This window comes from Cnephaeus nilssonii (assembly GCF_951640355.1).
Source record: "Cnephaeus nilssonii genome assembly, chromosome: 12".
In the NCBI taxonomy this organism is placed as follows: Eukaryota; Metazoa; Chordata; class Mammalia; order Chiroptera; family Vespertilionidae; genus Cnephaeus; species Cnephaeus nilssonii.
Window position 1 is genome coordinate 70914910 of NC_137083.1, and position 26060 is coordinate 70940969.

Consider the following 26060-nt stretch of genomic DNA (forward strand, 5'->3'; position numbering starts at 1 on the left):
TCACTCCCAGCCCGCCCAGGAGCGGGCAAGTCCTCGCTTCTGTCCGGAGCACCTCTCCTGTAACTCCCTCTGCCGCCCTCCCACCCCCTCATAGCAGGCATCCCGGCCCTCTCGACCGTTCTGTGCCTGCATATGCAAATTAACCCACCATCTTTGTTGGGTTAATTTGCATACTCACTCTGATTGGCTGTGGGCATATCGGAAGTACGGTAAATTTACATGTTTGTCTATTATTAGGTAAGATGTTTTTATTGATTTCAGAGAGGAAGGGAGAGGGAAAGATAGAAACATCAATGATGAGAGAGAATTATTGATCATCTGCCTCCTGCACATCCCCCATGGGGATCAGGTCTGCAAACCTGGGCATGTGCCCTGACCAGAAATTGAACCATGACCTCCTGGTTCATAGGATCATGCTCTAACTACTGATCCACACCAGCCAGGTGATTGTTTATTTGGGGGACTGTGTGTCCTTTTTACTGCAGGAGTAGATTGTATAGTTTATATATTGCCAAAGCAGTGGCTTCTTACCACTCATGCTCTTATGTGGTCTCTCTGGGTTAACTGTATAATGCCAACTCCTCCCCCAAAACTCTTCCATTCTTTGTTTCCACTCTGACTTTGATAACAAGGTTTTTTCTTTGTTTTTCCAGATTTTTCTCTTTTGTTTCACCATAAGCAGCTTCCAAGCTCCATTCACAGCTGGCTAGTCCTGCTTTTTAAGAACTCACCCAGTCTTTCAACTTTAACTGGGCTTCTGCTATAACTAGTCCCAAACCCTAATCTCCACACCTGGCTTTTTAATTGTCTTCTGGACATTTATTTCCAGCATCCTAGAAGTCATCTCTGGGCAGGCCAGTGTCCTCGGGGCAGGTGGTGGCCCTCTTGCTGCCCTCTCCAGGCCATTCTTGCATTGTGTTAGGATTGTGGTCTGCCTGATGCATTGTTTGCTTGTAAACAGGTGAGTGTCAGGCATTTCCTATCATGCTGTAGCATCCACCCAGCTGGGTGGTCTGGAAGAAGTGTGTGTCTCAAGTGCACAGGCCAACATGCATCCCCAAGATTTCTATTCCCTCTTCATAGGAAATGGCTGAACAGAGAAAATGATTAGAAGTCACTAAATCTCTTCCTTGTCACATAGAGTTGGGTAACTGGCTGAGAGGAGAAAGACAGGATACCTATGAAGTTGAACCATGATAAATAGAATCTCTTCTTTGGAATCTGTTTTTTGTGCTTTTGATTCTCCATGATTATTCCCTTAATTTTTATAAAATTATTTTTGAAAAGCCAGTCTCACTTAGCTCTGTGTAAGCAAAGGGAAGGCAATTTTTTTTAAAACACACATTCCACAATGTTCAGTGCAGAGAATGGTATTCTTGCTTAATTTGAGCAGCAGTAATTAACTGACAGAACCCTAACGGATTCTAACATAAACGTAGTCAACTAATATATTCTAACATAAACTTCTAACAGACACACTCCACCCTTCACCCAGGACGTGGACTTTCCAGTGTTTTCCCTAATGCCTTCCATTGACCTGGATTTTGACCCTGTTCTCCTCACTCTGTACTTTCTCCCTTGAATGATCTTATTGATCCCCAAGATACAATCTATTAGAAATCCCCAAATCGTACCTCTGGCCCAACTTACTGTTTCCTGAATCCATCCAGGAAAGTTCTATCCAAAATGGCCAATTTACAGGACATTTCCTTAATAACTAGAGGAACGGACTTCCCGGTCTGGCCAGTACAGTCCTTTATTATGCCTGTCATCCCAGTGTTATTAATAACTGGTATTATTAAGTTTTTACTCTTAAAAGTGTCCCAGTTTAGAAAATTATAGGATAACCTTGTTGATGACCAAATTCATTTTTGCTTCCACCAAACAGCTCCAAGTGGGTGAATCCTTGGGCTCCCACGTTCATTCTCCTTAGCCAGTCTGCTGCATCTCTTGTTCTTCCTCTGAATCTAAAAACATCGCCTGCCATTATGTTTACTTATTCTGTCTTCCTAACTTAATGATTTCAATTGATCGATACAACTCTAGGTTTTATTCTTTGATAAATGAATTTTGAATATGTTGCCTCCTCCTTGCCCCATGAGCACTGTCCTTGGAGCGCCCTCATTACCTGCTGTCTGGACTTGGGCGGGCGCCTAGCGGGGTCTCTTCAGCCAGTCACTTCCACTCTTCACACTGCCATGCCAGGGGCCTTTCTAACAGGGACCATGGTCATGTCATTTACCTGCTTAATGTCTGTACAAGGGTCTGTCACTTCCAGGATAAATGTCACACCTTTATCGTGACAGATAGGTTCCTTCCTGGCCTGGCCTCAGTCTCCCTCCTCGAGCACACTTCCTGTCTCCTTCCCTAATGCATTCTGTGATCTAACCATGTGCTGCCAGCTGCTGTGCAGACATCCTGTGTTTTCTCTTCTCTCCGGTCTTTGCATCTGCTGTTCCCATTACCTCAAGTGGCCTCCTCTCCTGTCCTGACCCATCCCTGCCTGGAAAACATCTCAGCTGAAGTCTTGGCTTCCAGGAGTGAGATATTCCCAGGGTACCTCTTGACACTTCACTTAGAGAGCTTGAACTTCAAAACTGTAATTGTTTGCATGCCTCTCTCCCTTTCTGCCTCCTTCCTCAAATCACTTTTCCGTCTTTGTATATGCTGTGCCCAGCAGACTTTCTGGCCCCAAAGTACCAATTATTTGCCAGCCAGTGTGGCTCAGTGGATTGAGTGTCATCCCATGCACCAAGAGGTTGCTGGTTTGATTCTCGGGCTGTGGTCAGGGCACATGCCCGGGTTGTGGGCTCGATCCCCAGTAGTGGGTGTGCAGGAGGCAGCCGATCGATATTTTTATCTCTCCATTTCCTTTCCTCTCTCTCTAAAATCAGTAAAAAACATATTTTTTAAGAAGTACTAAATGTACTTTTTAACAGGTCTCCTTCCTGTCACCCTGTTCCTTTCCAATATATCTTCCAAATGCACCAGCTGGTTTTCAGAGCTCAGCTGACCGTGGCACTGGCTACCTGAACATACCCTCATGCCTATAGAGAAGCATCCAAACTCTTCAGCACTCAGTCCTCCACAGCTGACTCCAGCCATCTTCATTTCTGACCACTCACCCCCAAATCTACTTTTTTGCTTATGCAATCACTTCCCATTTTTACAGCCTTCAGCTCCCCTGCCCTGCAAACCTGGGTTGTTCCCAGAACCTGCACTGGACCTTACCTCCTGGACATCTGCAAACTGCTTTCACGTTTGCTCCTTCTGTCTGATCTCAGACTCTCAGCTCTCGGCCTTGACTCTGACTTTATCTCTAGCTCTTTGGACTAGGGGTTTCTATTAGTCCCCTTGGCACCGACCCTTATTTCTCAGCTTTCCTTAAAGGACCATGGTAGAGTTGGTTCATTGGCCCTCACCATCTCTTCTACGTTTCCTCTGTAATAACGGATCCTGCAGTTTTCAGAGGGGCCCCTGACCACCTAAAATGAAGACTTGCCTTCTGCAGCCTCAACTGAGGTAATGGTGGCCACCTACCTAAGTCGGGGTAAATGGGATGTGAGCGGAATTAAAAGCTGAAGCCTATGCTGCTGCTTTTTAAAGCCCCTGATATTGCAGATGTATCTGTATGGTAACTAGGACTTTGGCTTGAACTCATCTAGATCTCTTGCTCTTCTATAGGACACCCTGCCCCATTTAGGCCCCTGGGGAATCCATTTCCAGAAGCAGGGAATGGCATCTCAACATTGATCCTCTTCACACAATGCCACATATCAAGAAAGATGTTAGGTTCTTTTCTTCACCTTCCCTCCACATAGTAAAATTTTGTCCATCATTGCAACAGCCCCCTTTCCTGTGTACAATTTCCCCATGTCTAACCTCACTACATTTTGTGTTCCTCCCTAAGGAGAACTGTTATCTTATTCATTGCCACAGTCCTTGGCTCTAACATAGCACCTGGCACATGCTTAGTACCTCTTTCATCAAGTTGTGTGGATTGATGAGCACTAAGTGCTTGTAAAGTAGTTGTAGCTGTTGTCACACAGCATTTGTGTTCCCCACTGAGCCCAGCGGATTGCTGTAGAATTCACACCTGTAGCAGTTTTTGGATATGTGATATCCTGTTACCTTTCTGACATTTTTTTACTTCATTAAAGAGAAAGTCACTGCTTGTATATATTGCCCGCTGACTTAACTGAGTCATAATACAAATTATATATAACATTCTTTATGGATCAGAAATAAAAATCTTACAGATTTGGGTTACATCTTTTATCATTTCTGTTTGTAATTTAAAGTAACATCACCCAGAATTATATTAAGATCAGAGACATTTGTTGATGTGATGAATATTCAGGCTCTTTTCTAACTGGTGATGTTATGTTGATTATAATAACAGCAGGTAATAAATATCGAGAGTTTAGTAAGTGCTGAGAATATAAGAGCTTTTTATGCATCTTTCCTGTAAGTCACATAACAACTCTATGAAATATAAATATTTGAAACATAGATAAGGAAACTGAAGCAAAAAATGTTAATTGGTTTGCCAAAAACATAGATGAAATAATTTATATTGGCAGGGTTATAATCCAAGTCTGTATTGTCTTTTACCTGCTTTTGCTGCAGGTGCTAACTTTCATAAGAAATGTTTTGTTTTTCTCTTTTATAATCTGGGAATTCACAAAGTTTAGTGCTCAGACTGCATTCTACTTAATCCTCATTTTAGAGCTAATCTCTAAATCGGCATTTCTGAATTTCTTACTATCTTATGCATTCACAGGTTTTGTGAAAATTAATAAACAGTTTTATTAGAATTGTTATTTATATATTGACTTTGTTTTCACATAATTTCTTGACTTAATGACTTCTTAAATCTGAACCCCAGCCTCATGAAGCCAGACTTGGATTACAATCATAGAGGAAATCCTTCCCACCTGGGAGGGACGGTGAGCATCAGGTGTCCTGGCTGATTCCCTTTGCAGGCAGGCGATTGTCTCTACCCAGGGGTCCTCTGGTTCAGCTACTCCATTTTGTGGGTCCCAAGGCCTAGTCTCCCATCCCCACAGAGTCCCAAAGCAGTCTCTATATCAGCTTAGCTCTTGAACCAACGCTGGCTTCCTGTTCAAATTTCACTTAATTGGTGGTGTCAGCTTACTCCTTGGTTTTCTTTCTAGCCCTTAGGGATTTCCTGTACTTCCTTGTGAATTCTGGTTGCATTTCAAGTATGTTTTGGGGGCAATATGAGACAGTTGGAACGTACATGTTCTCCTGGGGGGAGTGGAAATTGCTATAGCCACTTCCGAAAGCGCTTTGCAGTATATACTAACATAGAACATACGCATACCTTGTGACCCAGCAGTCCGACTCTGGTTCATATACTCAACAGGACTGTGGGCATGTATCTACCAAAGGACTTGTGCTAGAATGTTCATAGTAGGACCCAAATGTCCATAAGTAAGAGATTAGGTAAGTAAATTGTGGTATATTGACATTAGAGAATGCCACATGGTAATTTTAATAAGTGCAAAACAAAAAGATGAACAATGACTACTCCCAACACATGGATAAATTGTATAGACATTATGTTGACTGAAACAAGCCAAATATAAAAGTGTGCCTGAAGTATGATTCCACTTATATAAAGTTCATTAACAGACTAGCGATTCTCTAATACTAGAAATCAGAATAGAACAGTAGATATCTAGGGGGCATGGGGTGGCGGGGGTGGGGGTAGGAGATGGGGAGAGAAGGGAGGGAGCTAGAGATTGAGATGGACGCTTACAAAGTGCTCCTTACACAAGTATTATACTTTGTGATCATTCTTCAAGCTGCATACTTGTGTACTTTCTATGTGAATACTATATGCTTCAGTAAAATATTCACATAAAAAGAAAAAAAGTGTGTTTTGCCAAACAGAAAGTGTGTGTGTGTGTGTGTGTGTGTTTAGGGAAGGGATGAGAAGGATGTTGCTTGTTTTGGTTGTTAGTTCCTTGCCATAGATTCTGGTCTGTTCAGTTTTGTGCTTATTCTTGTGGGAAACCAGGAAACAAAACATAACATGGTAAAAGTTGAGCTAGTAGAGTTCCTTGGTAAATATCCGAAGGTAACATCCTGCCGGGCAGTTATTTATTAGAAAATGTTTGCATTTATTTCTACTTTGGTTTGGAAAATAAGACTTGTCAGTTTGTAGGTTACTGATATTTTTTGAGTGGAGATTTCCTTAAGCAGCACAAAAGAAGAAAAGCTGAAAAAGAGAGGGAACATAACTTCAATATCTATTGAGAATGTTTTTCTCAAAATTCAACCAACATGGTCTTTATATATTTAAAAATAAAAAAGCAAAACAGACACAAATAAAAATCTCAAATAAAAAAGTGCTTACGAGGACTCTGGGACAGAATTGTTAAAATTGGAGTCCCACACTTACATGATCAGGAAAGCAGTTCATAGTCCAGTATTCAGCAAGCAGCATCCAGTTGTAGCAAAAGCCCTTTTGCTTTATGTTGTGAAGTTAACATTGAGGGATACTGTCTGCCGAAGTCCATTTCTTTCCTAATTTCACTCTGCAAATTGGGTGATTAGTAAACTGATTTTTTTCTCTTGAAACATAAGAGGCTGTTCTGTGGAGCATTGATTCACAGTTCAATGAAGCATTCTCTGCTTTTCGTTTTGGGACATTGTTTAGTTTGGGTTGCTGGAGAATTCCTGATTTGTTTGCTGTGGGCAAATGACTTTTCCCGTGGGGTTTTAACTCAAGTTTCTTCATTTGGACGGAAGGTAATAGAGCTCTTGTCATTATAGAATTGCCTAGAAATTCTGTGTAGGCATGGCGGGCTTGAGCCAGAAAGGAGAGAGAAGTGCGGTCGGACTGCACATGATGTGGCCACTGATGACTGCAGCATCTGCTGGAGAATCTGAGTGAGTGCCTTCACAGCCCACTGTTCATCCCGCATCCACAAAGCAGGGCCTCTGGGGCCGTGGGAAAAATATTAGTGCAACTCAGTTTCTCATTCTCTGCTTAGCTTTCTTTGAACCCGAGCTGTTACAAAAACACTTTATTGATTACAACTGTGGTAATTATTTTTCCATGTAGAATGGCTTTTTACCGAATGAGTTGCTATTCAAATAATGCAAGATCTTCCTTGTATTTTACTTACCTAGGAAAGCATTCTAAGTCATTCTTCTGACTTAGGGTATTACTCTTTTCTTCTGACTTAGGTTGTCTTTGTAGACATGAGTCTAACAGGCTGGATACTTTGCCATTAGCTGGCTGTATGAACCCAGGCAAGTCGGTTGTCTCTCCACATCTATTTGCCTACCTGTCCATGAAGATAACTGGTGATCTTTTTGGTTCCTTCCAACTTGAACAATATGTGCTCTCAGCACATTTTATGAAAGGTTCATTTGTGGGTTCATACATACAAAATAGTAATATGTATGACCTCTTATGTTGAGATTATCACCCAATCCAGTAGACATAAATAATTCTAGGGTATGTAAGATGGTATTGTGCACTATGGGAAACATTAAGGGGGTTGGGAGTTTTTAAAATGGGTTTGGAAGTTTCCGTTTTTAAAGTGATGGACAGGGTTGCCTCACTGATATCTAAGCAAACACTCGAAGGAGGTGAGGAACTTTCCAGGCCAAACATCCCGGTGGACAGAGGCCCTAAGGTAGGGTCATACCTGCATGTCTGAGGCACTGCCAGGGTGACTGAGTTAGAATGAGCAAGGGGAGAGAAGACGGAAAGCAGGCCAGAAAATTTCCAGGATGTGGTGGGGCTAGGATCCTGATCTTGTTGAAAATGTAGCATCATAGGGACTTAAGGAGGAGCCCTGTCAATGTTTGAGTATGGGAGTGACAGGATCTAAAGTACATTTTAGTAGTCTCACTGACTGTGTTGTTGAAAATAGACTATAAGAAGTCACAGGTAGAATCAGGGTTCTTCTTAGTTCACTGATGTGCATTTTCGGTAAGAGACAATTATGAGGACTCAATGTAGGATTGTAGCCGACGAGTTAGCGAGAAGTGGTTTGGTTCCGATATAGCTGACGATAGAGCCAAGAGAACCTTCTGCTGGGTTGAATTTAAGTATGAAATTGAAGGGGAGTGGAACTAATATAAAATGATAGTGAACATAAACTGTAATTGAAAACTAATTTTTTTAAAGTATGAGAGAAGGGATTTGTGGAAAACTAGGTTTTCAGCCTGAGCAACCAACTGGCAGGATGGAGCTGCTGTCAGCTGTCCAGGGGCAGGCTGCGGGTGAAGCAGCTTTTGCTAGTGAAGACCAGAAGCTCAGGTTTGGGTTTATGAATCTGAGCTGTCTGGTGGAACTACTTGGAGATGTCAAGTCAGCAGGAATTCCAGAGATGAGTATGAGCTCGATATGTGAATCTGAGAGTCAGCAGTCTATAGATGATATTTCAAGTCAGAGGACTGGATGAGATCACCAATGAAGTGAGCACAGATAGAGAGAAATGTGAGAAATGAGCCTTCCAACACTCTGTCATTAAAAAATCTGTAAAAAGTGGAGGGACCAATAAAGGGACAACATTAAAGAGTGACCAGTGAGGTATGTCATGAGGACATCCAGTAGGAGTGTACATCAGTGAGCACAGAGACATCAGTTGTGTCAGATGTTGGTGGTAAGATGAGGACTGAGAATTGACAACCTGAAAATAAAATTATCCACTAGTTGATCAGTTAATGGGAGAAGCCAGTTTAAGAAAGGGATCATGGGAAATGTACATTTTATTTTAATTTAAAGCATATAAAGTAATATTTCACTAATTTTGGGGTAGACGTCTTCATTTTAGTATGTTTCTATTATTTTTTAAAAATATATTTTATTGATTTATTACAGTGAGGAAGAGATAAGGATAGAGAGTTAGAAACATCGATGAGAGAGAAACATCGACGAGCTGCCTCTTGCACACCCCCTGCTGGGGATGTGCCCGCAACCAAGGTACATGCCCTTGACCGGAATCGAACCTGGGACCTTTCAGTCCGAAGGCCGATGCTCTATCCACTGAGCCAAACCAGTTTCGGCTTAGTATGTTTCTACTATTGAAGTAACACATACTATTCTTGTTTGAACAGATTGCACCTTTAATGCTTCACATATGATTTCTAGTGTTTGAGGGCTTAAACATATTTGTTAGCAGACATAGAGGGTTTAGGAATAATCACATGTGACTAAGCATATAATTCAGTTTGTCAGGATGGAAGTGCATAGGGTGCTGCCCACCATGGGAGTGCTGCCCACCTAGGTGGGACCTCAACCAGTTGGTGTCATAGAGAGATTAGAAAAATCATTTTAGAAGCACTGTCTGCCTTTTATCAAATTCTTACTAGTACTTACCATGTAATTGTATGTTAAATTCATTTAAAATGTACATTGATTGTACATTCCTTCCACTTTATAGAAGAAATTAGGGTATAGAGAGATCAAGACAAGCTCTCACAGCTAATAGAAGGCTGACCTTGAGGCTGAGACCAGGTTGTATGACTAAAGCCACCATCCTAAGCACACTGACCTATAGAACTATGTGTATGTTACATGCCATTGAGTCAGCTCCTACTCCTGGCAACCCTATGAATGAGTGGTATCCCCAATGTCCTGTCCTCAGCAGCCCTGCTATGCCCTGTAGACTCACGCTATAGTTTCTTTTGTATACATGTTTGTTTATGTTTCTATAACCTGACTCAAGGAAGGTGAAGAGGACAACAGAGAATTCAGGGTCCAGAGAGGGCCCTAATTTTCTCAGATTTTTTTAAAGAACTTGAGAATCTTGCTGAAGTTTCTCATTGAAGGGAAAGAGTCAATGAAGTAGAAAAGGCCAAAGATACAAGGAAAAATAATCAGTTCAAGCAACCTGGTTCCAAAGAAAGTGTGAAGATATAGATGAAACCAAAGTTTACTCCAGTATTAAGAACATTGAATTAATGTTATTTAAAGAAGTATTGAAGCTGCCCTTCTGTTTGTTTATAAAAAGTTCATATTTGCTTATTTTATAGAATCATTTTGCTGTTTTTCTATCAGGATTTTTTAAATTTCTAATTCTCTTATTCTTCTAACAGATGCTCTTAAAATACCCTTAAGGATTTCAGTGGGTGAGATTCAACCAGACAACTATGGTTCCGATGACTTTGAATGTGAAAACACAATATGTGCTCTAAGTATCCGCAAACAGACATCCTGGGATGATTTTTCAAAAGCAGTGAGTCAAGCTCTGACGAATCATTTCAAAGCCATCTCTTCTGATGAATGGTGGAGTCTGGAAGATGTGACGTGCAATAACACCACTAACTCCAGCATCGGCCTCAGTGCAAGCAGTGTGCAATCCATCATGCTAGGTATCAACAATCCTGCAGTGAAGGGAAAGTTACATTTTCAGGTTCATTTATGTTTATGGGCTTCATAACCTGAGACTTAGTTTGCTGATTAAACACATTAAAAACTCCCTTGTGGCAGCTGCTGGTGCTGACACTTGAGCATTCACAATGCAGCCATTACATAACGTTGGTATAAAAATGCTTTTATGCCTCAGGTGATACTCAGAGAGTAAAGAGCATGAAAGCCCTCGGTGCGGTTCTGTGATTGCACTTGCTCTTCTAGATAAGTGCACGAAACTAACCACACTGCAGCTGCTTGCTAATGCACAGGTTCTGAACACAGCTCCAAATGTGTGCTTGGGCTATTCCAGGATATCTGTAACCCACTAACACCTTACCTCCAAGGACAGGAGTCTTAATGAAGTCTAGAATTGGAAAAAGCATTTTAATGAAGATATATTCAAAGCTCCCACATGGGATGAATCAGGGTGATAACTGGTTATTCCCATTCAATAGGCTCCATGAAACAGCCTCTGAGGACCTTCTGAAGGTAACATTTGCTTTCTCCTGAGCATAATAAGGGCTCTGTAAAAGCTAGTTATCCCTGGTTAGTTTCTTTCCTCTTAAACCAGGAGAAGGAACATCTACAGGAACGTGCTGCCACTATGCTAGAACTGTGCTGGGTGCTTTTTATCAGCACCGCAGTGGATCCCTACAACAGGCTCATTTTACAGATAGCTAGACAAGTTAACGATGACCTGCCTGAAGGCACAGCTAACGAGCAAAGCAGGCAGGACTCAAACCCCAGTCTATCTGATAGGAAAGCCTGTACACTTTCAACAGCACCGTGTTGCAAAAGCATGGTCCAATTTGAGGGAAGGGTCCTTTTCACCATGCTATTAATTTGTAGGCTTATTATAGTAAAAAGTGTCCTATTCTGTTCACTCATAAATGCTAATTCACTTTCAAAACATATGTTACTGCTAGATTTTAAAGCAAATTACTCACGGCCAGGCTGGCATGGCTCAGTGGTTGAGCGTCGACCTATGAACCAGGAGGTCACGGTTTGATTCCCGGTCAGGGCACATGCCAGGACTGTGGGCTCGATCCTCAGTGTGGGCGTGCAAGAGGCAGCCAATCAGTGATTCTCTCTCATCACTAATGTTTCTATCTCTCTGTCCCTCTCCCTCTCTGAAGTCAATAAAAATATATAAAGAATAAATAAAGCAAATGATTCACAACTTCATTTTATGGCTCTTTGGCATGATCATTAAAATTACCATAACTATCGCAAAACATATATAGTTAAATAATTGCATTAAGAAAATAAGTCAGAAATGATTTTCTGGATAACATTTTGCCATTAAACGGAGTGTTATTCAAGGGGTAGGTCAGCCTTAGGGTCTAAATGAAGTCCGCACAGCCATGTTTTGCAGGCAGTGGGCCTCTCTACATCAGCCCTCATCCGGTTAATCTGGAAACTGACAAAGGCAAATGGGTATTCACAACCATTGGATAGATTTACCTTTGAGCAATGGTTTCTGTTCATTACTGAGGGTGAGGTACTCCAGTAGAATTCCAGGTCTAAAACCATTGATTTTTATGGGTCCTGGGCTTAATTTAGCACCTGGCCGTAGCCACTTATAATTGGTAACTACATTGTTATTGTCATTAATATAGGTATATAAGCAATTTTACTGTGTTGATAACCCAAGCTAGATTAAAAGGACCCAGGCCAACAGATAACAAAGTTACAGGTGGGGTAGGCGCCTGTATGTTGGGACATGCTGAGAATGGGTATTTAGGAATTGATCTGTGGAAGGGAAGAGATGAAAACAAGTTCTCAAGAGGGCCCAGACTATGGGAAGGCTTGTCTTATCCTGAGCACCCGAGGTTATATGTGTGTTCTTTCTGGAATCTAAAAATTTGCTGGAGAGGGAGGCAGGGACCTGGGTCAGAGTGCGTGGCCTTATGAATCAGGCACTGGAAGAACTACGAAAGTCCCTCCTTAGGACAGCTTTGGAGAAGCCTGCAGTTTGAAGGTTTTCCTCTTGACCTTCAACAAAAGTTAACTCCCTATGACCGTTCACAAATTCTGTACATGCCTTTGGATTCCTTAGAGTTCTCACAGAGGAGATCATGCGTCAACCCTTATAAGAAAAATTCCTTTTAATCTTCTCCTGACATTTTCATTTTTTTGAACTAGGAAATGTGCCATGGTCGGTGGGTCAGAGTTTCACCCTGCCCCTGTGGGACTTTATGCAAAAGAATAAAGCAGAGCAAGTCACTGTGCTTTTGTCAGGTAAAGATATTCTAAATTGAGATAACATTGACCAAGCGTTTGTTTTAGGATTGTTTCGAAGTACCAGTTCTTAAACCTGCATGTCTTTGTCCTGCATTCTTTACAATTTCAAGTAATAAAGTTCGATTTTGTTGTTTTAACTATACTTATTGAAGTTAAAAAAAAAAGTGTGAGACCCTCCTAGAAAATCCCTTTGGGCTCAAGCAATATATTGAGAGAATAGCAGAACTTACGGGAGGGGGTTTGGAGGGAAGGAGTTAGAGAAGAGACCTAAAGGGAGACCCCAGCCTGGCCAGTGTAGCTCAGTGGTTGAGCATCAACCTATGAACCAGGAGGTCACGGTTCGATTCCTGGTCAGGGCACATGCCTGAATTGCAGGCTTGATCCCAAGTGTGGATCCTGGGATTAATTTAGCACCTGGCTGTAGCCACTTATAATTGGTAACTACTTGTGCCCTGACCAGGAATCAAACCGTGACCTCCTGGTTCATAGGTCAACGCTCAACCACTGAGGCAGGAGGCAGCTAATCAATGATTCTCTCTCATCATTGATGTTTCTATCTCTCTCTCCCTCTTCCTTACTCTCTGAAATCAATAAAAATACATTTTAAAAATAAATAAATAAAGGGAGACCCCAGACCTGTGCATTAATGTCAGGCAAGGCTAGAACTTTCCGAGGATTGGAACTAAGCTCTGCTAACATTTGCTTATAAACAGTAAAATATTGAATCCAGCAATCAAAGCCAATGTTCCTCTGTATTTTTCCTTCTTGCAGGTCCTCAGGAAGGCTGCCTCAGTAGTGTGACGTACACATCTATGATCCCTCTCCAGATGCTGCAGAACTACCTAAGGCTGGTAGGTGGATGTGTTATAGGCACCGCTCACCGACACCGAGAGGTGTTACCGGACAGTTCAACCCCCTGAGCTAGTGAGAGAGGGCTGTCCTCAACCTTGTCTTCTCATATAAATGAATTTTTATGAGAGACCATGACTATGTTGTGAAAAGCCAATTTAATAAAGCAATTAAACATGCACCTTAATTGAAAAAGCAAAGCAAGCAAACCTATACATCTGGCTTATGAAGCACAGACGGGCTCTCAGCTAATGTGAAGAGCGAGTTGGGTGGGGGTCTGAGGCATATTATATATCCTCCTGTCTATAGGTCTCGAAATTCCTCTGCTGACTATTTTGGTACAGATTCATTCTCCAGGTCCCTTTTAACTTTGTTGTGGCTTTCCCAGAATTCATGAAAAGCACCTGGCAACTTGATCTTGCCAAGCCTTGAGACTGTTGGCTTCTCTGCTTAGGGAGTAAACTTGCCCTTTTTTTTTTTTTTTTGCATTTCCCCTTCCCCCCTCCCTTTTTGCATTCTCTCATTAGGGAGGTTTTCTTTAACCACTTGCTCCACGTCCTTGGCTGGGGAAGATGTTAGTTACACACTGGCTGCGGATTGCCCACAGTGTTGGGCCTTGTTTTATCTTTCCTGTCTCCATTTCCCCACCTGTGAGTGTTAAAATAAGAGCAAGAGGAAATGGTCTGTCCCTAACTAGTATTTGACATCAAATAACTAATTAATATGGAAGAAAATGGCTGTAAATATCAAGATGCCTTGCTATAAGCTTTTATAATTGAAAAATGAGTAAATGTCTAAGCATTAGTTAGTGTATTGATGTAGCCGCTTTAACAGAAATCAAAAAATTATAGCTTACACAATGTGAGAAGTTTATTTTTCTCAAATACCGGAGGCCTAGCAGGTGACGGATCCGGGGAGGGCGAAGGTGCTGGGAGACCTTCTCTCAGGGCTACTCTATCCCGAGTGTCACCCCAGCATAACCAGGCTCGCGCACGAGGGAGAAGAGCCTGGCGGGCAAGCCTCTGCCTTTGGGGGGTTGCACACATCATTCCTGCCACACCCACGTACCAGAACTTAGACCCATGTCCCGGTGGGACTGGCACGTGTGGTTTTTGGCTGCGCAACCCTGTTAACATTAGGCAGCTCTAGTACTAAAAGGCAGAAGTAGGGAGTATGGTTATCAAGAGGAAGTAGCAAATTCTCAATGCAAAGTGGATAAATGTAATGCTTTGTATTTATTCAGTACAGTGGAACCTCGGTTCTCAAATTCATTCTGGAAGGCTGTTCGAGACGCGGTTTGTTCAAAAACCAAATCATTTTTTTCCCCATTAGAAATAAAGTAAATTGAATTAATCTGTTCGAGACCCCCCAAATCATTCCCTGCTTTAACCTTTCTTATATACAGTACATGTCTAATGTAGCATTTAATCTATAAACAAACACTTCTTTTCTGAAATTTATTGAACGACTCCCCACTGGCCTTAAATCACTTTCATCCCTCGTTCCAAGCTTCACTTGTTCACATATTATTGCCTCCGAAATAGTGCCACCAGCTAACTGCTTTTTGTTTATACAAATCAACAGTTTTTCTGTCTCTTCCATTGCCCGTGATCTTTGTTTGGTGAGCACTTGCATACCCTTACCACTATCAGCACCCTTGATGGCCTTTTTATGTTTCAAAATCGTGCTAATCATCCATTTCACCAGCAACAAAAGGAAAAAACAAAAAAAAATATTCATAGCACAATTTTCTGAGATGTTAACAACATAAGATTTAGCAGTAAACTGACACACATTCTCTCCTTTATTTGTGACCTGAGAGAAGCTTTTTGATAACATCAGCATGAAAGGGTTGTCAGGTCAAGAACTGAAGTTGTGTTCCAAAATGGAGACATGTTTTCCATAAACAATTTGTTTGAGAACTGAATCGTTCAGGATGGGAGACATTTGAGAATCAAGGTTTGACTGTACTCATTACATGCCAGGCAATATGTCTTATTTTTTTATTCCGGAAAACATCCCTCTGAGGTAGATAATATCACCCATTTTATAGACTGGTAAACTGAAGCAGAAAGAGGTAAAATAGCTACAAGGCCACATAGCTAGTGAGTGATGAAGCCAGGATTATGCGTTCCCTGATTAGGTGGTGTCTGTGTGTGTGAGATCTATTTAAAACTAAGATGTATTGATGGTGTAAAACATTAAACAATCATTTTGTTTTCTGCCTTAATTTGGAAGGCTTTTTTAAAACAATGAATGGGTTTGACTGTGACCCTTTACAAAAATTGTGTTCATTGACCATGAATTGGTATATTTGCTCCTGATGAAAAGAAATTGTGTATGTCATCAGAAAAATTTTATTATTTAACTAGAAACCCGGTGCACGAAATTTGTGCACGGCGGGGGGTTGTCCCTCAGCCCAGCCTGTACCCTCTCCAATCTGGGACTCCTGGAGGGATGTCCGACTGCCCGTTTAGGCCCGATCCTGGTGGGATCAGGCCTAAACGGGCAGTCGGACATCCCTCTCACAATCCAGGACTGCTAGCTCCCAACTGCTTGCCTGCCTGCCTTCCTGATTGCCCCTAACCGCTTCTGCCTGCCAGCCTGATCACCCCCTAACCACTCCGCTGCCAGCCTGGTTGATGCTTAACTGCTCCCCTGCCAGCCTGTTTGCCCCCAACTTCCCTCCTCTGCCAGCCTGTTTGCCCCCAACTTCCCGCCTCTGCCAGCCTGGTCACCCCTAACTGCCCTCTCCTGCAGGGTTGATCACCTCCAACTGCCCTCCCTTGCAAGCCTGGTCCCTCTCAACTGCCCTCCCTTGCAGGCCTGGTCCCTCACAACTGCCCTCCCTTGCAGGCTGGGTGCCTCCCAACTGCCCTCTCCTGCTGGCCATCTTGTAGTGGTCATCTTGTGTCCACATGGGGGCAGGATATTTGACCTCATGGGGGCAGCTATATTGTGTGTTGCAGTGATGATCAATCTGTATATTACTCTTTTATTAGATAGGATAGAGGCCTGGTACAGGGGTGGGAGCCAGCTGGTTTGCCCTGAAGGGTGTCACAGATAAGGGTGGGGGTTCCCTTGGGGTGTGGGGCGGCCTGAGCGAGGGGCTTGTGATGGTTTGCAGGCCGGCCACACCCCCTGGCAACCCAAGGGGAGGCCCTGGTATCTGGAATTTATTTTCCTTCTACAATTGAAACTTTGTAGCCTTAAGCAGATGAGCCCCGCCAGGATGTGCGGAAAGCTTTGCTTCCCCTGTTGCCTGCGGCAACCCTGGCCTGCTCTCTCAAGCTCCATTCTGCCGCCATTTGTTTGAATTTGTTTACCTTTTATAATTGAAACTTTGTAGCTTGAGTGGAGGCTTAGGCCTGCAACAGCTATGGAAAGCTTGGCTTGCTCTGTTACCTGGGAAACCTTGCTCTCTGTGGCTGTAGCCATCTTGGATTGGGGTTAATTTGCATACTCGCCCTGATTGGCTAGTGGGTGTGGCTTGGCTGGTGGGCATGGCTTATGTAACAGAGTGATGGTTAATTTGCATATTACCATTTTATTAGAGAGGATACTAGTAGCCCTGCACACGAATCCATGTGCCAGTAGCTCTCTGTGGGGCCTGGCTGCTCTGTGCCCGCTGCCCAGAGGCTCTCTGTGGCCCAGAGGCCCATCCTCAGCCAGGCGCGGAACGCTTGCCTCGTCGCCACAGCAATGAAGCAAGCATTCCGCCAGGCCACTCTCGCTGCCCACTCTCAGCAGCTGCCCCTCCCTCCCAGGACTGGGGGACTCCAGCGGGGCTGAGAGGACTGGGTGCCACCATCTTTGTGATGGAGTGATGGTTAATTTGCATATTACCCTTTTATTAGATAGGATAATTGAAGTTGTAAAAGTTAACCTTTTTTCCTGTTCTCATATGTTAGCACTAAATTTCTGAGGATTCTAAGACAATTAATATATAATTTTTAAAAGCATTAATAATCCCTACTGTAACAAATAGTATATTTTGTAGTTCATCACTCTTACTCTTTCAGTAAACATAAGATTTTAAATAAAATAAAACTATACCAGTTTTCATAATCTTAAAATCTAGGTGAAACAAACATTCTTGTGTCCAATAATTTGTAAAATATAACCAGGTCACTGGGCCAACATACTAGCATACAACTTTAACAATTTCTAGCAGCAAAACACCTGGAATAGCAATTAATAAATGTATTCATTGAATTGTAGAATAATTTATTTGTAAGAAATTGTAAGTTTCTAATTTTTTAAAAAATTACTCTATAGTTCAAGTGCAAGCAAACATGAAAGATATCAAAGATTTTCTTTATCTCCACATTTCCTATTGGCATCAGGTGCAATTGGAACCTTACTAATTGCAACAAAAATGGATTCAAAGGCAGCCTCCAAAGAATCAGCAGCTGTGGCTCCTTTAATTAGTGTTGTGTTGGTCAAAGATTGTTGCTGCTTTGCAAATCATAATGGATTCCAGTGTTTTTCTACCTCCTTTTTTTTTTTTTACCAAGAATTTTGACATAATTAGCAGGTATAAGTTCTGCTGTTTGATCATCAGGACTAGACAGAAGTCCTGAGGAAAACAAGCATTGAAAGCCACTTATTGATCTAGTTGGGATTACCTGTAAAAGCAGCTACAGTCGAATGGAAACATTCAAAAGCCTTACAGTTTAGGAGAGATGGTGTCATCTCAATCTGATACTTTCATTTATTTTCTTTGCTAGTTGTTCCTCTTTCTCTAATGCATCCAAGTAAGCCTGTGGGTTTTATACAGATGGGAAGGAGATCTTTCTTCATTCCTTGGTTTAAATGAAGGGTGGAGTTATGTCACCAACTAGTTTTCAGGAATGTGAGCCTCATGCTCTCAGTGGAGTCAGTTCCTACAACCACTTTCTCCTCACTCCCCCTCCTCAGCATCTCTGTACCAGACAAGATTATGACTCAGAGCTTCTCATTCACCTGTTTAGATGATTAAATGAATAGAAAAGCAATGCAGCTGAATTACAACTGTTTATTAGCCTTGTCTGAGTAGATCTGTCAAATGAAATATTTGCTAGTCACATTCCAATTGCAATTAAGCATGTACCTCCTGATGCATAAGACATAGTTTGACTATCAGTAACCAACAAACCAAAGACTAGATGAACACTGTTGTTACCTCTGTTCTCAATTTAATGAGTGTACAGAAAGGGCTTTTTTAATCTAACAACTCTTGGATGAAGATAAAAACTAAATTTATTTTAGCAATCACTTCAAAATTTAAAGTGAGGCAATAATATATTATAATAGTTGTCAATGTTCTACCATAAAAGAGAGATAGACCCCTTAAGGAGATAGACCATATGTTATGCATATTTGTATCTTGTTTAGTTATTTAATTCAGTTGTTGGACAGCTATTGACTGAAAGCCTCCTAAATGCAGGCATTTTTAAAAGTGTAGGATATAGCTATGTGTAAATAAGATGCATTCCCTAAATGCATGGAGCTTACATTCTAGTGGGGAAGACATATTAAAAAACAAATGCATACATACATATAATGTGAGGCCAGCACTAATTGCAACTATAGTGGAAAATAAAGCAGGAAAGGGAATAAAGCGCTAGTGGAAGGAATGGCAGAAAGTGCTTTTGGATGGAGTTGGTAGGAAAGACCTTTCTGTGGTGACATGTAAACAGAAGACCACATGAAGTGAAGCCTTGTGGAGAGAGTTTAAAGCAGAGGGAATAGCAGGTACAAAAATACCTAGCCTGGCAATGAGGTCTGAGAGAGAACCAGAAGCTAGGTCATGGCACCATACTTTTGTCCATATCCATGAGTTCTCTCTTTTTTCTTTTTCTCAACCCCTTTCCCCAACACCCTCTGTACCAGAGCTGTTTGCCTGCTCTTTATCCATGAGTCTGTCTCTGTTTTGCTTGGTAGTTCACTTTGTTCATGGCAAGGACTTTGAATTTTAGTCCAGGTCTGATAGGAAGCCACTGGTAGGATTTGAGCCAGAGAGTGACATATCCACTTAGTGCCACAGTAATTATAGGCACACTGATATGTCTTTGAATTGTTGAAAATTTGTACAATAAAAAGCAAGCCTAGTGATATCTGACTTTTAATGAGTATTTATTATATGCCAAGTTCTGTTTTAAGTATATAGATTGTCCCATTTGATCATTCTCTGAGGTAGGTATTTATACCAGTTACTCCCATTTACAGATGAATAAACCAAGATGCAAAATAATTTGCCTAAGGACCTCAGGAAGTGGTGGAACCTAAGGAGTTGAACTTAGGCTGCCTTCCATTCTCATATATGTAATCATAGTTTATACTAGTTATTAACCTGTTGGTTAAGAAAGAATTGCAGTAGCCAGTTCTCACTATATATGTAAATCCTATCTAATAAAAGGGTAATATGCAAATTAACCATCACTCCATCACAAAGATGGCGGCGCCCATAGCGCCCGAGGTGCTGGATGCTGGCGGTGTCGCCCCAGCAACGGGCCCCAGCATCCCGTGCGCCCCAGCCCATGGAGGGAGGCAGGGAGGGCGGGTGGGGGCCGGCCAGGGCGTGGGACGCTGGTGTCATCGCAGGCCAGGTTGAGGGATTCCCCTCCCCCCCCCACGTGCACGAATTTCATGCACCAGGCCTCTAGTGTGTTCTATAAAATGCATGTATTAAAGCCCTTATGCAGAAAACCAAATGGAATGAAGACTTTAAATCAGGCTTTTAAAATAAATGATGTTATTTTTAAATGCTTTCATTAAATAGTTAAATAAATACATTTTAAATCTCTATGCTTGAATTAATAAGGACATATTTAACTTATTTGAGTTTTTAATCACTATTTATAACAGTTGAACTTTTTGCATTAGCTCAAATGTATCTCTTAACCAATTTGTGATTTTTATTAGCTTATTCTTAATTTTTCTTCTATTTTATTTTTTCCATCACCATGTATCCCCTCTATGCCTTCTTCCACCTATACCTACCCCCTGTACCCCGCCCCTGGCAATCACCATACTTTTGTCCATGTCCATGAGTTCTCTCTCTCTTTTTTTTTTTCTCAACCCCCTCCCCAAAACCCTCTCTACCAGAGCTGTTTGCCTGCTCTTTATCCATGAGTCTGTCTCTGTTTGGCTTAATAGTCCACTTTGTTCATTAAATTGCACATATGAGTGAAATCATATGGTACTTGTATTTCTCTGACTGGATTATTTCGCTTAGCATAATGTTCTCCAGGTCCATCCATGCTGTCACAAAGAGTACAATTTTCTTCCTTTTTATAGCCCAGAATTATTCCATTATGTAAATGTACCACAGCTTTTTTATCCACTCATCTACTGATGGATACTTGGGCTGCTTCCAAATCTTGGCTATTGTAAATAACACTGCAATGAACAGAGGGATACATATATTCTTTCAATTTAGTGTTTAGGGTTTCTGTGGATAAATACCCTGAAGTAGAATTGCTGTGTCATAAGGCAGTTCCATTTTTAATTTTTTTGAGGAAACTCCATACTGTTTTCTACAGTGGCTGCACCAATCTGCATTCCCACCAACAGTGCACAGGGTTCCCTTTCTCCACATCTTCACCAACACTTCTTGTTGTAGATTTATTGATGATAGCCATTCTGACAGGCATGAGGTGATATCTCGTTGTAGTTTTAAATTGCATCTCTCTGATGATTAGTGATGTTGAGCATCTTTTCGTATGTCTGTTGGCCATCTGTGTGTTCTCTTTGGAGAAGTGTCTATTAAGGTCCTTTGCCCATTTTTTAATTGGATTGTTTGTTTGTTTGTGTGCTTATTCTTAATTTTTTATTTTAATAATTCAGTGACTATTAATGATTATTATATTAGAAAAATACTTGATTAGGTCACCCTAATTTAAGCCCTATTTTAACATGTAGGGCTCTGAATCCCTCAGGACATAATCCATGAGATTCTTCCATCTATTGGCTGTCCACTCTAATCTTTGCTGGGAGATTATACTTAATCTTCATACATCCCAAGATAAATTTGCTATTTTTCCATAAAAACAAGGTCATTAGTGATGGTTTTGTATCTAAGACAGCCCACCATAGCTCCATCAATCTCTTTAGCAAATGGCAAGGTCCGGCCTGATCTTTTTCAGGGTGTAGAAGAGCAAGGCTGGGTAAGGTCCCAGTGGAAGGAGGAAGCTGGTTTCTTCATGTGAAGAAGAGGTGGCTTCAACACCAGTGGATCTTTAGGTTCCCGTGGTTGTAGTGGAAGATTCTGGCCAGTTGGGCTAGTGTCAGCCCAGAGGAAGGCTGGAGCAGGAGGAGTTCATAAGAGCGGAGCCTGGGTGACAAGGGAGGGTTATGTTCAAGATATCTCTAGATTGATCTTTTTAAATAGCTATAATACATGTCCAAATTATTATGTCTGTATTAATAAATGAGGGCCTAGCTTTATTTGACTTTAGTAGCCAAGTCTGAGCTTGGCTTTTACAGTTTCAATTAGGTAACTTTTAAAGACAGAAAATACGTGTGTGTCTATGTGTGCACTGTGACTTCCCTTGAATTTTATTCTCTTATACCTGTTCTATTAAGAGGGACCTTAGCAAATGGTTAAAACCTGCTCTAACAAGAAGGACTCCAGTTTTGTGATTTCTGATGCTGAATGTGCCAAAATTGTTTGGGGGATTTAATATTAATAAACTGATAGTAACTGTCATCTGGGACTCTAAAGTCATATGTGAACTATTTGTTTAAAATTGAGTGTCAAAGATGTCAGAATTACAGTCCTAGTGTTATCGGTGGGGAGGTCTCCGTGTCCTCATCTGTTGCTAGGGGACGTGGGCTCCTTGCGATGTCACGAGAAAAAGGAATTTTTTGAGACTCGCACAGGAAAATGAGTGATATTTATTTGCATGGGTTAGACCCCTGAGTTTCCAAGGTCTCATTTCCTTCTGTCCCACCAATGAAATAAGTCCCACTTTGCTTTTAGCAGAGCTAGGATTAAGGCCATTGCCCAGAGTTTTCATGCCATGTTTGCATAGTCCAATCCAGTATCAAGCTAGCTTACTTGTGTTCCCAGCTGCAGTCCATCAGTCCATTGCTTTGTGGGGTCCGCCATGTGGCTTCTAGGAACATAGGCAGGAGCAAAGCCAGAGAAACAAGAGAGCCGAGAGTGAGAGAATTTCTTTGTCGCAGAATTTTAACTTTCTAAGATTTTGCACGCTTGCCATGGTTCCATCCCCTCTGGCCAGTTGTTTTTGTTCCAGGCTAGACTGACAGTCACCTTCCCTACATCACCTGGATTCACTGTGCATGGTCCATCTCCCCCTTCCCCCAGTGATTTGCAGGGAATGGACCAGTGGTTCCCTGGGGAGTATGAAATTGCAGCTTGCTGTTGAAGCTGCCCAGGTGGCCATGCTTATAATGCCTGGCCTCCCTTTTGCTCCTTTCCTATCATTAATAACTAGCTAATAACAATGGTAATGTTGCTGGAGGAATTTGTGGGCCAGATTTCCCAGACATGACTAGGTGTGAGGTTCTTGGGGTATCACTTGACGTAAGCATTTTCAGAAGCCCTCATGGGAGAATGAGATGTGAAAGGCTTTACTTACATGGAGTTACATTCCTCGGGTTAAAAAGTCCCATGTCCCTTAACCCGGTCCTGAAAGAGGGGCAGCTGGGATTCCAGTAAAGCCAAAAGGAGGGCCAGTGTCCAGAGCTTTCGTTCCATGTTGCAGCCAGGTCTAGTTCAGCATTCAGGCTAATTAAAGTCCATCAGTCCATTGTGTGGGTCCCACGTGGCCATGAGCCACATGGGCGAATGCAGAGGAGCGTGCCCCCTGCATCAGGAGTTCCAGGAGAACTAGAGGGTAAAAACCAAGAGCCCAGAGCATATGCTCCTTTGTCTAGGAGTTTAAATATTAAGGTTTGGCACCCTCGCAGTGGCCTTGTTCAGTCTCTTCTCCCATTGATCTGTGGGGAACAGATTTGGAGAGTGTTAGATTAGCAAAGCTGTATAAATGGCATGTCTATATCATCTAGTCTTTCCTTTACTCCTTTCCTGCTAAAAATAGGCAGATTATTACAATGTTATCAGTAACACTAGCTATAAAGCATGATACCTTAAGCTATAGCCATTCCAAATTTATTGGCTTGGGGAAGACCTTTTATTTTTCATTCTTTTTTGAGTTCAACATTTTGCCACAATCTGGCCTAAAAGGTCTCAAGACAGTAGAAGCTTTTCCTCAGACTCTGACAAATAAAACTTCAAATAAAAGGCTAAGTTTATTGCTTTAAAATTATGCCAGTAGTCTGAAGCCTCATTACAAGTGCCACATGGACCATAGTGGAAACTCTAGCTCTTCTGGTAAACTCCTTTCTGCAGAAAAACACTGTGGAGGGAAAAAATAAAAGTATGGATGGGCCTTTGTTGAGGTCATTGTTCCTATTTAATCCAGAATTCATTTGCCTCACAAAGCACTAATTGATGTGTGGTAAGAGCTTTCTGAATATGCTGTGAAGACAAGAATAAAAGGGATTGGTACCAATTGTGATAATAAGGCCGTGTCCCTTTACGAATAAGCCAAAAGGCCACACTCTAAGCATGCCCTTAGGAATAATTCTGACAACTGCAATTCACCTTTTAGAAGTTAACTGATTTTATTTTTCAAAGAACATATCTCATTTCAACATGATTATAATATTTAACTCCCACCCCCAAAAATCTGTCTGCTTTCCATCTACCTACTGTCTATCTTTAGTGCCCTCTGCTGGAAGCACGTAGCATGTATACTTTTTATACCTCAGACCTTGCTATTTAGAGAAATATAAATGATAATGCTAGAATAGATAAATGTTTTCTTGGCATAACTTTGCATGTTTTCACCATTCTCAGTAGAGCAATAGGCTCCCAGCAATTTTTGGGGGGCTGTTCATATCTTATATGGTAACCAACACAATTATGTCATTTGACGAGATAGACAAAAGAACATTAACAAAAAAAAACTGATAATACCTGAAATGAGAAGAAACCTATTAATGGAATGCATTCATTAGAAAGTATTAGTATGAATGACCTGGAAATTTATACATTTGTTTTTCCCTTTATTTTTACTTACTTAGTTCACTTATTTATAGTTTACCTTTTTCCAGAAAGGATATTAGTCTATGTGAACACAAAATGCTTACTCCTAGTGAATGGCCAAAATTTTAAATGGAATGTTTCCTGCTTATATTTGTCAAACCCCCACAGTCTGAGAACAGATGAGGTATTGAGACTGAAGGAAGCTTATCTGTGAAGCTGGGTCTCTAGCTGTTATATGATCTCAAAATCAATCTTAAGAAAGTACAGGCAGTTTGACAGGATAGCTATAATGACAGAGAGCACTCTTGTTTTCAGAAATAAGAAAAGATTAAAGAGCAATACTACTTGAAAATCTCGGAGTAGCATATTCAGTAGATCTTGAAATTCTGTATTTAGTTTCGCTGGTGCAAAACAGTCTGTTCCTTGTGAGAGAATTTCCACCCAATAAGTCATGGCAGTTAGAGATTAACTTGGAGAGCTCAGGATTTATGGTTTAAAATTGGACCAGGCTAGCGGTACCTAACATGCTATTTCCCTCTAAAGTACTTTTGAAAAGTGACAAAACTTGACAAAAACAGAAAAATAGAACTGAAGTCTCCCTTTGGCAAGAATCTAGAAAAACTTTTTACTACCATTATAGGGGCAAGAGACTGTTAGGCCTACTTATTAGCAGCCAACTAGAAATTAGGTAGGAAAACACTTTAAATACCCTTCTAATGTTGGTGAAACTGTTACTGGCAATTGAACCTCAGTTCAGCAACCTCGGTACTTGAGTTCTGGCTAAGAAAGAATCCAGAGCCAAGACAAATACAAGAGATAGTGTGGGTTGGGGAGGCAAAGGGAGAAGGAGCACCTTGGGGAAAGAAGGAGGTGGGCAAAGGCGAGGGGTGTTCAAGGGAGACCAAGAGCAAGCGCTGAGTCCCTTGTCTTGAGGGTATTTATCTGGAGATCCTAAGGGAGGACCTCAACAGAATATTCATCAGCTTCCTGGGTGTGTCCCTGTCCTTTCAGGGTTGTGGTCTCTACTGATTGGTGCCTGCTAGGTCTACCACAGGTTAGGGGAGGTCTACACTGCAAGACCATTGATATGAAAGGTCAGGGGTCTGTACCACATGGTCAGCTTTATGCTAGTGGAGGAAAGGTTGCCCTGTGGGCGAGGTTCCACCCTACAATTGTCCATTGCTAGGCACTCTTGAGTCTGTCGTCCTTGCTGTGCTAATGCCTGTCTAACTGCCTACTACACCATTATCATCTTACTAATATTAAAATAATAAAGCAAGATTTATACTAGTTAGAAAATTGAAGGTTCAGCAATAGTGGAATAGTATTCAAACCTAGAGAAAAATCAGTGGTGGCTGCCAGATATGTTGTTTTTTAGAGCCTAAACCCCAGTCCCAAGTCCAATTTAAAGAGCCCCTTAAAGCACCACTTCCCTGTTTAGCTCATGGTCTGACACCTGGTAGTCAAGCCTCATTTTTCTCCATTTTCCAGGAGTTCCTCTAAGTA

At 41.6% G+C, this 26060-nt stretch overlaps 1 protein-coding gene across 1 annotated transcript in view; it reads left to right on the top strand.

The window, feature by feature from the left end:
* The window catches only part of CTTNBP2 (cortactin binding protein 2), a 178545-nt gene that overhangs the window by 108962 nt on the left and 43523 nt on the right, over positions 1–26060 (top strand). The window contains 5 exon segments of the mRNA XM_079786755.1: positions 6805–6897; positions 6903–6921; positions 10087–10362; positions 12548–12643; positions 13418–13497. Coding sequence (XP_079642881.1) covers positions 6805–6897; positions 6903–6921; positions 10087–10362; positions 12548–12643; positions 13418–13497 — 564 coding nt within the window.